The 11901-nt window shown below is 39.4% G+C and overlaps 1 protein-coding gene across 2 annotated transcripts; it reads left to right on the forward strand.

Annotated features, from left to right (window-relative positions):
- The first annotated feature begins 2441 nt into the window (after positions 1–2441).
- LOC756151 (acyl-CoA 6-desaturase) lies at positions 2442–11901 on the forward strand. 2 transcript variants are annotated; one of them, XM_030973591.1, is made up of 12 exons: positions 2442–2828; positions 4766–5044; positions 5935–6081; positions 6604–6852; positions 7201–7260; positions 7751–7877; positions 8503–8576; positions 8836–8933; positions 9366–9465; positions 9987–10066; positions 10527–10652; positions 11422–11901. In XM_030973591.1, exons 2-12 carry the CDS (start codon positions 4790–4792, stop codon positions 11486–11488), a joined length of 1383 nt encoding a protein of 460 aa, XP_030829451.1. In that variant the 5' UTR covers positions 2442–2828; positions 4766–4789; the 3' UTR covers positions 11489–11901. The 2 variants fall into 2 exon arrangements, with proteins under 2 accessions (XP_030829451.1, XP_030829450.1); XM_030973590.1 differs by having other exon boundaries at positions 2442–2692.

Here is an 11901-nt window from a genome sequence, read left to right on the forward strand (position 1 = left end):
GCTATCCACCGGAAAGGGGAGGGGGATGGTTAAGGGGGTGGGGGAGGGGGTTGTGGGATAGAGCCATCTCAAGTCAGCCGAGAAATTAAAAAAGAATGAAAATTGGGTCCTTGGGCCATGCAAAGTTTTGGGTGGATCCTAGCTGATGTCTACCGGGGGAGTACGAAGTTGAGGGGGCGTGGGCACTGCAGGGAGAGATGGAGCAGGTTTTGGGCGGTTCATTATAAAATTTCGTCCTTGTTTTCACGAAGTGACGGTAGTGAGGAAAATCGTCACGCAAAGTGAATGCAATTTTTTTTCACTATCGTCACTTCGTGAAAACAGCGACGAAATTATTGCTACTTTCCGGGAAGTTTATGGGAAGTAGCCATCTCAAGTCAGGCGGGATATATATTTTTTTTAAATGAAAATTTTATATTGTGAAAGACATTCGAATAGGGGCTTATATTCGTCTGCATATTTTCGGAGTCAGAGCTGGTGCTCAACAGGCTTGGGTGGGGGGGGGGGGGGGGTAGGCGGAGGGGGAAAGTGCTCCATTAACTTTGTTTTTGTTTATTCAGTTACGTTGTACCTTTTGATATATTAGATGCTATTTCACATACCTTCAAGACTGCCGAGCTACGAATCATTTACTGCTTCTTGTCCTAAAACACCGGCTTCTGGACTGTATTCCGAGAAGAAACAAGGGCTCGCGAGCTTGGGCATATAGCTCCATTTAGGTATTTATTTCTCTATCTTTCTTTCTACAATATTCTGACAGGATTGGGTGCTCTGTTTCAATCAAGAATGCCGAGCCACGAATTATCTATACCAGTGGCGGATCCAGGGGGGGGGGGGGCCGGGGGGCCCGGGCCCCCCCTTGAGAAAAAAAATCATGTAAAATCACGTGATTTTTACCTTTTTGGGGGGTTGGGCCCCCCCTGACGCTCAAGGGGGGGGGGGGGGGGGGTGCAAATTGAAATTTTTTTGAGGATCAAAAAAAAAAATGTGCTCACACCCCCCCCCCCCCCCCCCCCCCCCCCCCCCCCCCCCCCCCCCCCAATGAGCGAATTTTTGGCCGGCGCGTTTTTCAAATTTTCGGGAGCAAAAAAAAATTTAAAAAAATGTGCTCTGTACCCCCCCCCCCCCCCCCCCCCCCCCCCCCCCCCCCCACTGAGCGACTTTTCGGGAGCAAAAAAAAAAAGAAAAAAAGTTGGGCCCCCTCCCCTAAGAAATCCTGGATCCGCGCCTGATCTATACTGCGCCTCGTCCTTTCTTTCTCCCGGTCCCCCACTCCGAGAACGGACGGACCCCATGCGTGTTGCCAAAATGTCCTTTTCGTAACAAAAGAAAAAGGTCGACCCGTATTGACTTTACACACTGGACTTTTGCTGAAAAGGGGGGGGGGGGTGTGCTGAAAAAGGCTCGTATACAAAAGAAAAAGGTCGAGCCGTATTGACTTTACACACCGGACTTTTGCTAAAAAGGGAGGGGGGTCGGTTGGAACACGCATATGCGTACCCTAAATAACACTGAGTGGGGGGGGGGGGGCGGGTTCTTTCTTTCTTACATTATTGTTTCTTTTGCTGCCCAGGACACGCTAGTGGTAACTATTTAGTTAGTACAATTTGCATAAATACCAAATAGAGAGACATTCAGAATATGTTATTTATTATTATTATTATTATTATTATTATTCACCATGTTATGAAGCCATTAAACATGGAGCGACATGGAGCTGTCACTTTGGCTCTTCACACGGCCTCCTTGCTAAATATACACCCTCACGATAGCACGGACTGCAGAACTTTTTATATTTTTCAAATGTTGAGAAGAGTGTGGAAGCTTCATGAGACATGACAAAGAGATATTTTTTATACACCTTTTCCCTTTCAAACAATGTGGGGGGGGGGGTATTTTACCACACCCTTTGATAGAGGGAAGCATCGTCAGCTCGCATGCGGTACATCTATTCATCAATGTAAAAGACCATTTACAAGGGTATTTCCAAACGTATTGAATTCAAACCCGACGTTGGGTTACAGCATTTTTGTTGAAATCGATACCAACCGTAACCAACGCCAACATCAAGCATGTTCAAGTCCATTGATACAATAATGGTATTTGCACCTGTAATTTCTTTATCTTATTACGTTTATTCTGCCTCTCTCTCTCTCCCTCTCTCTCTCTCTCTCTCTCTCTCTCTTTCTCTCTTCTCGATCAGATATAGACCTGGGAGCTGTTGATGACGTTGAGCGGGTGATACCTCGATGCAGAGCTAATGTGTTACGGGGTATGTTTCTAATACATTATCAAGCATAATAATTACTGACACACTTTGAACTCTCCATGATGAAGCAGTTAATTGCCGTTGCGTTATACAAACAGTTTCGGACAAGGAAATTAACCTCGTATATACTTGATTACTAAAATGAGAGCACGGTTTACTAGACCGCCACAATATTTTTGACTTAATTTCATGAGCATCATTCATTTATTCACGCCCCAAAGGATTCCGACACATAACGTGAGCAGCAAACGCCAATTTTATTGTTGAGAGTGTGCGGTTGAATTCTTGTAACGTGCTTAAATGTATAGGCCTCTGGAGAAGTGACATTCATTTCTTCTAGCTCTAGCTCTACTATGGGCCTGGGAGCTGTTTGATCAGTTGTTCACGGTGCAGAGCTAGATAATTAACATAATATGTTACAAGGTATGTTTTTAATAATGATATAATGGTATACTTGAGTATGAGAGCACGGTTTTGCTAGAGTACTAGACATTCATATTCTTGACTTCATTTCCTGAGCATCTTTCATATTCACGTCCCAAGGTTTCCGACACATAACGTGAGTATATATGCGACTGTCAATTTCCTGGTTGAGAGTATATGCATGGGCTTATTTGAAAGTCTGTGATTGAATTCTTGTGATGTGTTAACGACACACGTCTTGATGCATGAAGAAATCTGTAAAGGTTCGAGGGATTGAGATCGTGAAGAGTCAAAGAGTCAGAGAGTAGAGAGAGAGATGGAGGGAAAACGTAAAAGGGGAGAGGGGACGATAGAGAAATGATGAAAGTTCAATGTCAACATTCATTTTGAATTCAAAGTTTAGTATTGGTAGGACCAAAGAGATACCACAAACTGGTATCTCTTTGGTAGGACGAACGAATCTCCGACGCGCTAGTTATCGAGAACAGAGTGATGAAGCCTGATTCAAATAAACAAAATGACAAGGGAACCAATATATATCAACTCTTTTATAATAATCAATGTTTTGGGGGATTGACCTCCGATAGGTCGAAAAATGTATTGCCCTTTTAATCCCACATTTTGTTGTGTATTACTTCTTTTTAAACCATTAATTGTCTATACCAGTTTTTTTTAATTGCTTGTTAATAATTGTTTGATTGTTCGTTATTTTTTTTTAAAGTGTAGATAATAAGATTGAACTTGAACTTGGAATCAAGGCTCCATTATATGAATAAAAGTCGGACTTCTAATGGTTCACTGATATTCATGGTTCTTCATAATTTTCTCTCGAACGAAAGCCACTGTTGTATTTACCTTTCTTGGGGAAAAAGACATCGGTGCCTACAATCCTATCCCATAATATCTCTTGTCATCCATTTCAAAGTCTGAAATGTTATTGTCAAGCTGAGACATAATTGATCATCTTACGTTTCAAGTTATCATTTGGTCCCATCTTATCTATCCGGGCATCGAACCCTTTCCCGCCTCATATTACTCCCACTTGACATCATGGTCATATACGTGCTGAATTATATACTGCAAGGGCGAAGCAGGAACTCGATAAGGAAATGGTACGATCATATTTTGATTTCATGAGCTGATCGCTACTCGGGGCTCAAAGGTCATAATATTCCATAACGATGTTCCAGTTCAAGTTCGCCTCGCTCAATACACAGGCGTCATGAATGGAAATGATGAGCCAAACGAATGGGTTTCTGTCTTTGCTATATCACAATGGTTGTCATGGCAGCTGGAAAGCTGCATGGCAACGAAATACATTAGGTGGGGTTATTATTTTGTAAAGCGTACTCCTGCAAAAATTCATCAACAATTAAGAAAGATGATTAATCATCATGAAGCACACATGGACATTGTGAAAAGTAGCATCCCTAATTCCATGTCAGAAAGCCATATTGACACAGTTATCATTCGAAACCACACGTACAGGGGTGGCCATTATGATTCGATACACGTCCGAAGAGCATGCATACATTGGTTATTGAAAATCCATAAATCATTAACCTCTGAAAGGATCGTATTTCTCATACATCAAGAGTAAGTATACATGGATTATTTTATCCGGATATTTGCGACATTGCAAGGTATCTCTATTTCAATTTCGGCCCTGTGTGGCATTTGAGCGAGTCATTTATGAATTGGAAAAGTACAGCGCATGAGACACTATCGTAATAATAATGATAGTGTCAAGTGCTATTCATTTCAAAACGAAACTTCTGTCATAATTTGAATAGGCGCTATTATAAAAGCAACAACCCAGTAAACGAACGGCCCTGCACAAAACCAACAATGTTGGTCTAGTGGCATAATATCTTTTCTAACAGTTCACGAAACCCTGACAATGCCGGTCTCGCGATTCTCTTTAACATGATTGTTTTGTATCTTTTCGTAATATTCACGAGACCAATCGACGCACTGATTGTCGGTTTTGTTGGTCTTCGGATTTTCCCATGATAATTTACTCACGATTGTTTAGTCTATCCAAACATTCTCTTGACTGTTTCTCTACAAAAGACTTCGAATTCATTTGCAATCATCATGCGGACATCAAGAGATCTTCGGTCAAATGGCACTAAATCGGCAGACCCCGCCGATGCGACCCTTCGAAACCGCTCTAGCGAGCCGACACCAGGCTCATCTGCCATCTTCACCTGGGATGAGATTCGAACCCATGTCCTGCCAGAAGACAAGTGGTTGGTGATAGACGGTGACGTGTATGATATCAGCAAATGGTCAAGAAGACATCCGGGTGGGAAGGCTATCATCAGTCACTACGCAGGACAAGATGCTTCGGTAGGTTTAATACTTCGGTGGGAAATGCTCATGATTACCATATTAACAAAAAATGAGTGTTCACAAAGTGGGAATTTTTATTTGTTATTTGTGACAAGATGAGAAAAGCGACGAACAAGAAAAGTAATAGAAGGGTTCAGACTTTAGTAGATACAAATTATTATTATATTGAAATAATCTTTTGTGCCATCGCCCAAGAAAATAATACATCCTCCGCAGCAGGGGCGGCGATTTGTTTTCTTGACCGGGGGACGAAACGCGAGGGACGAGGGAGCATTGTGAAGGATATTATGCGAGGGAACGTAGCGACCGAGCAAGAAGATTTTCGCATTTGTATTAGTCTAACGCTGCACTCTTGGGCCCTCCAGAGCCTAAAAGTTTGATGCAGTCTTTAGTCAGTAATTGCTATACATTTGTGTGCACTTTTTCAAATTTTCCTGGGAAGGGGGACGATCCCCCTTAACAAATTGAGGGGGGGGGGACGTGTCCCTGCGCCCCTGCTCAGCAGAAAATGAAAGGCCCTTACATTCGTAGCTAATAAAAAGAATGTTGAAGGAAAAAAAAAACCCAGATAATATTGGTATTTAAGTCAGTGCCGTCGTTATTGACCAGCAGGTAAGTGGATGAACATGTTTTGGGGCTGCATGCAACAAGTTCATTTAGGGAAAATTCCTTATTTTGTTACTTGACTCGCGACAATTTAACAGGAAGTACCTCCAAAAATGAGTTGGGGGCGAGGGGGTGGTCACATATCCAGGCCCCACCATTTGTTCGAGATAACACGTTTTATTTGTATTAATATTGTTAGTTTACTCATTACTACTTTCATAAGAAACTCATTTTTCTACAAATTAATGTACGTTAATTGTATTTTGTGTAATTTCACTTAGGATGCATTCGGCGCTTTCCATCGAGACCGTCAATACGTTAGCAAGTATTTGAACATGTATCGAATAGGGAAGGTCAAAGGTTATGATGAGCACATATCTGACCTCTCTCGAGACTTCAGTGACCTCAGAGACCTGACAAAGAAAATGGTAATATATATAAACTTGCTTGCTGTATTTGCATTATGAATCATAATTACATAACTAGACTTTGCTTGTTTGCTTGTTTGCTCGATGACAGGAATATTATTCATTGTAGACTATACCTTGTTATCTACTATTCCAATTATTTTATATTTGTGCCGTCAAAACTGAAAGCTTAAATATCTTTTACGATCTTTAGGATGATAATGTTAAATCAGGAATGTCAGTAGTCTTGTGTCGCATTGAGTAAAAATCTTTCTTACATAATAGATACGCATTGTCGGAACGCTACCATATTTTCTGATTAACCAAAGCTTTCAAATTATTGATTTTCCCATAATTATTCAAATAACCATTTAAAATTTTGTTTCAAGGAACCATTCAGGTATTACTATTGTTCGACTTGTCCTAGAATTTGTCGTCGTTAAATTATAAATCTCCTATATAATGATGCTTATTTTGAGCTATAATTGTTGTAGATTGACTTGCCACCGAAGAAACGTTTCCCTCTTTTCCCCCACCAAACAGGGTCTCTACGAGCCAAACTATTGGTTCTACGTCTTCCACCTCTCACACATCATCGCACTGGAGATCGCAGCCTACTTGGTAGTCTCTCTCCTCGGCGGGACCGTTCTCTCTTGGATCCTCGCAGCCGTGCTCATCGGGACCAGTCAGACGCAGGGGTCGTGGCTCAATCACGACTTCGGCCACCTGTCCGTCTTCAAGTCGACCAAGGCTAATCTCATGGCTCAGAAGCTGGTGTTCACTGGAATTCAGGTGGTTTTTTAAATATATCTTTTAAAGAAATTATGATGTCTAGGATTTGATAGTGATTGAAGATTAAGTGTGACAAAACTGGAGCATTGTAATTAGCGGAAATACGAGTAATTTAAGAATAAGAATTAACTCTCTATTCTCCCTCTTCCTTCCCTTGCCCTACCCTCGTCTCCCGCCCGCACATTTTTTTTTCTCTCTCTCACTTCCTCTCTGTCTCTGTGTGTCTCTCCCTCTTTGGCTCTCTTTGTCTTCCTCCATCTCCTCTTCTCTCTCCCCCTCTCTCTTTCTCTCTCTCTCTCTCCGACCCTCTCTCTCCTCTTTTCTTCTCTTTTATCTCACACCACACAGGGCGTGTCAGCATCGTGGTGGAAGTATCGCCATTATTTGCATCACTCTAAACCAAATGTGGTAAGATATTTGTTTGAGCAAATTAGAAGTGTTTATGCTACTGTTATGCATACAATTATCCATTAACAACTACTTTTTTTCTTAATGCTTCTAGCCTTCTCAACCATACAAACATTACTATACATCAATCGAATGGTTGTATAGTTTTAACCAATCAGAACGCAGGAAACTATACAACCATACAACCAGTGGCGTACGCAGGATTTTTTCAAGGGTGGGGGGGGGGGGGGGGTTAACATTTTGAAATCGGGCCAAAAATTTCGCAGCGACTCAGCCAGCCGCTGAATAAGCGTGGGGGGGGGGGGGGGGGGGGGGGGAGAGGACACTTTTTTTTTTTTTTTGGTCTCGCAATTTGAAAATTTGACATTTTGCCCCGTAGGGGGGGGGGGTAAGGTTACTCTTTTTAGGTCAGCCATTGACATCACTTTTATGATTTCATCATTAAACTAAAAGCTTTATCTCGTGTTTTATTTTGTCCTCGATTGTTTAGATCGATAAGGATCCTGACATCAAAATGGAGGTCTTCCTATTGGTTGGTGACACCATCCCGGTTGAGATGGCCAAGTCAAAGAAAGGTTTCATGCCTTACCAACATCAACATCAATACTTCACTGTTTGTAAGTAAAACAGTATTCCTCAAACTTATTTTTCTGAAGATATAATTATTGCAAACTTCGATTTTGAAGACTATACACAAAGAACTTGACAGCGTCTTCTAGTTTTCTAGACTTGAGAAATTATTTTCATTAAAAGAGAATACTGTACAGTCTTTATCCTCGTGAGGCATAAAGCTTCAAAAAATAATCATGGACTGTGTTGCGTATAAATCGTAATTACCTTTAATCGATGAACGCAGAACTACCTTGTTAAGCAAATATTTGTAAATGTAATTGAAAAGGAAAATATATATGCATAATTTCCTTTATGTGCAAACCTTAATATCGAACCGAAATAGACTTCACCCACCTCCAGCGCTTCGCTATTAAAGAGGTGTAGCTAGGCCCCTTTTCAACATTTCTGTTGGTAATGTTTATTGCTTTCGGAGCTTCATTGTTTGTAAAAATTCTTTTCGGAAATGGTTTAATTTTTGCCGTTAAATTTGTTGAAAAAATAGTACTCGACATGCCTCCTTTAACAATGTTAGGGCCCCTGACATCCGAGATATGAGAAAATGCAATGATCTTTATTATGTTTCTCATCTTACCTTAACTTTTTTCCTTCATATTTTTCTTTTTCATACAGTGTCTCCGTTATTGCTGGTTGTATATTATTACTACGAAGTTTTGCGTTTTGTCTTCAAAAGGAGAGAATGGCTGGTGAGAATTTTTTTGAAAACATTACAGGCATAATATTATAACAACGATATATTTCTGTATATGATAATACATGAAACATAAAGTAGGAAAGGACGAAATACAAATCTTGTTTATTAACCGCATGAACTATTTTGCTTAATCATTCTGTATATAGTTTTCTATGTTTTAAGATTATTCAGCCATTCATTTTGCTAAAAGTGTACATCGCTCAAAAAACAGTTTGTGGATTGAACACATTTTTGATATGCTTTCTTGACAGGACCTTTTCCTTATGATGTTGTATTTCGTCCGTTATTTCTACTTCTTCTTACCCTTGACTGGGCTTTTTGGAGCATATATCATTTTGTATCTTGGAAGGTGAGTTATTTACTTTTGCCTAATTCTTTTGATTTTATAAAAATAAATATAAACTGTTTAAAATTCAAAGTAATCTATTGGTTGACAGAGGCAATGAAACAGTACTTTGTAAGATTGACGTACCATTATAATTTTCTGTCAATAAGAATACTGATTAATGCGATTATGATTGACACTTTCTTAAAAAAACTCCGTTAGGCGTCTTTATATAGAATTCTTATCAAATTCATCCTTGTTGGAGAAAATTATTTCACTTTTACTTTACATTAAAAAAAAATGTAATTTCATCCTAGAAATAAAATATACATAAATAAACGATTGTTATATCACATTTTTTAATTTGACATTAAAAAAAATAGATTTAATGAATTTAATTCGTTAGGACGTCTAACTTTTTGTGTAAATGACTTATTTCTTTTCATAATTATATAGGGTCATCCAGAGTGCGTGGTTTGTATGGGTGAGTCAGTCGAACCACATTCCAATGGCAGTGGAACATGATGAACAGGATAAACACTGGGTCCCTCTTCAGGTAATTAATCCTTATAAAATTATAATGAAGGTAGGCAGTTAGAAAGAGAGAGGAGTGAAACAGAGACGCGTATGCAGAGAGAGAGAGAGAGGGGGGGGTAGGGTAGGTGGAGAAAGGTAAAGTTGCAAAGAGAGTAGGGCGATAAGTGAAAATAGAAAACTAAACAAAAAAGGGATTTGAATAATTAACAAAAAGATGCGGTTGAATATGAAATATTAAGCGATCGGTTTCAGTGGTTATATCGCTTTGGTATTGAGATGGCGCTCTTCATCAAAATGAAATAGAACCAAGTAAAGTCGCGTTCGCAAATTAGAGACAGGTTTACTCTTATGTTCGGTCAAACATAACGATATTTTGGCGCCACCTCACGAGATCAGAAACTGGGGGAATATTTACTCCTATTTTTAAAAATCACAATATTTCTGATGATATTTTTTCACCTCTCTTAATCATTCTTCTCTCATGACATCACTTGATTATGCAATGATATTATGATGTATAATACAAATTATCATCCGCAGATGCATGCTACATGTAACCTCGAATCTTCCCCTTTCATTGATTGGTTTACGGGTCATCTCAACTTCCAAATTGAGCATCAGTAAGTAGCATTACACATTGACGTAGACACAGAGGTGGGGGGGGGGCGTGTGTTCTCCCCCAGTTGAGGAGTGGGATAAGAAGAAAAAAAGGAAAGAAAAGGCTAGAAAATGAGAGAGAATTATTCCCGTGCCTGCTCAATAGATGCATGGATTTACATTATATATAAGATGAAAGTTGGTACTCTGTTGAAATAATGTTTGTTAACAATCTCGTTTCATCATTTCGAGAATATTATTGATCATTAATAGCAAAATTAATGACGCCTTGAAACAAATTCACTTTGTCACACTATTAATAAATTTGATAAATCTTTATTATCGCCAATGAAATATAACTTTTACTTTGTATTATTTTGTACCGGTTTTTAATGTTGTTTTTGTTGATTTTAATTTGCCTTTGATACATCGCTTTTACTGCTGTTTTTCCTGATATATGTTTGTATTTTACTATTAATACAGTTTATTCCCAACTATGCCGAGACACAACCTCTCAAAGATCAAACCACAAGTGGAGTCTCTTTGTAAGAAGCACAACATTCCATACATCAACAAGCCTTTCTGGACCGCCATGTTTGATATTCTCAGGTAATATCATTTTCATAGTAATTCTTTTCATAGTAATTCTTTTTCCTCGTTCAGATGACATGATAAATAGTTTGTTGAAAGTTTATCATTAGCTCTAAAGTTGTATAACCTGGCTCCGGGTGCCAGTATTTTCCCGGTATTTTCCTTAAGTCCAGAATCTGGGTGGTGTTATTTAATTTCGCGACCCCATTCCCTAGACTATACCTGCTGCAAGCCGAAGATGGCGTGATCCATGAATTCGTACGCATCGATGGTATTATGCCCAGCCTAAACACCGGCCTTATAAACATCATCTTCAAAGAATGAGAAAGCTCAAAACTAATGTTTCACTTTGCCAGAATACTCACGCTTCTCTTGAATCTGGTTTGGCGACCCGCATTTTAAAGTAGAATGTAGAACACAAAGAACGTAATTAAAAGAGAGAATTCGACGGCACTATGAACATGGAGGAAATGGCCTAAATCAATTTCCATCAATATACACTGCCTTCTGCCCTTAAGCCAGTCCATACCCCTTCCGCCCCAAGCACCCATTGCTACAGTACCCTGACATCATTTTCGTAGACGAATGTAGGGTAAGATACATGTAGTACTTTTTTGTCCTACGTTAGCTTTTGAATAATTTAATAATCTGAAGTAGGATAATTATTATTGTTAAAGACAGCATACGAATTATCACTCGTTGCAGAGGAATTTTGTAAGGTGTTTTAGCTTTTTTATGTCACAATTATTATTTTGTTTGCAATCTGAATTATTCTTTCCCCTTACAGGTCCTTACGAAAATCTGGAAACTTATGGTATGACATGTCTCACACAAACGACCTTCTCATGCAGTGAGCAGTAATAACCGATTACGGATGTCATTAAGGAACATTGGCTATAACAACGGCAATTTTGTTGAGGGTTCACAAGACCGATGGCCCACGAGACGGACAGCCCGAACAAGACCGACGTTTTATATCACCCTTTGTTAATTTTTTTTTATCGGTGTCATTGGCTGTTGATGTAAAGGTTCTAGGACCTTTTAAAACTTTCTCCTTTTCTTTATTTTCTTTTTTCTTAACTTTTCTGTATTAAGATTTTTTTTTAATCGGTCTAGTAAACAGATTCATCAATGTCGGTCTCGTGGGCTGTCGATCTACTGAGATGACCCCGTCATCGACCGAGGACCACCACCAATTAGAGTTTGTTTCATTTCCAGAGGCGTCAATAATTGGGGGAGGGGGGTAAGGCCTAAAATAAAAAACTTG

This window comes from Strongylocentrotus purpuratus, unplaced genomic scaffold (assembly GCF_000002235.5).
Source record: "Strongylocentrotus purpuratus isolate Spur 01 unplaced genomic scaffold, Spur_5.0 spur5_scaffold_6, whole genome shotgun sequence".
NCBI classification, from domain to species: Eukaryota; Metazoa; Echinodermata; class Echinoidea; order Camarodonta; family Strongylocentrotidae; genus Strongylocentrotus; species Strongylocentrotus purpuratus.

Coding starts and splice junctions, on each gene's coding strand:
- LOC756151 (XM_030973591.1), top strand. CDS start 4,790: ATGCGGACATCAAGAGATCTTCGGTCAAATGGCACTAAATCGGCAGAC. Junction 5,045..5,934: donor ACGCAGGACAAGATGCTTCG/GTAGGTTTAATA, acceptor AATTTCACTTAG/GATGCATTCGGCGCTTTCCA. Junction 6,853..7,200: donor TGGTGTTCACTGGAATTCAG/GTGGTTTTTTAA, acceptor CACACCACACAG/GGCGTGTCAGCATCGTGGTG.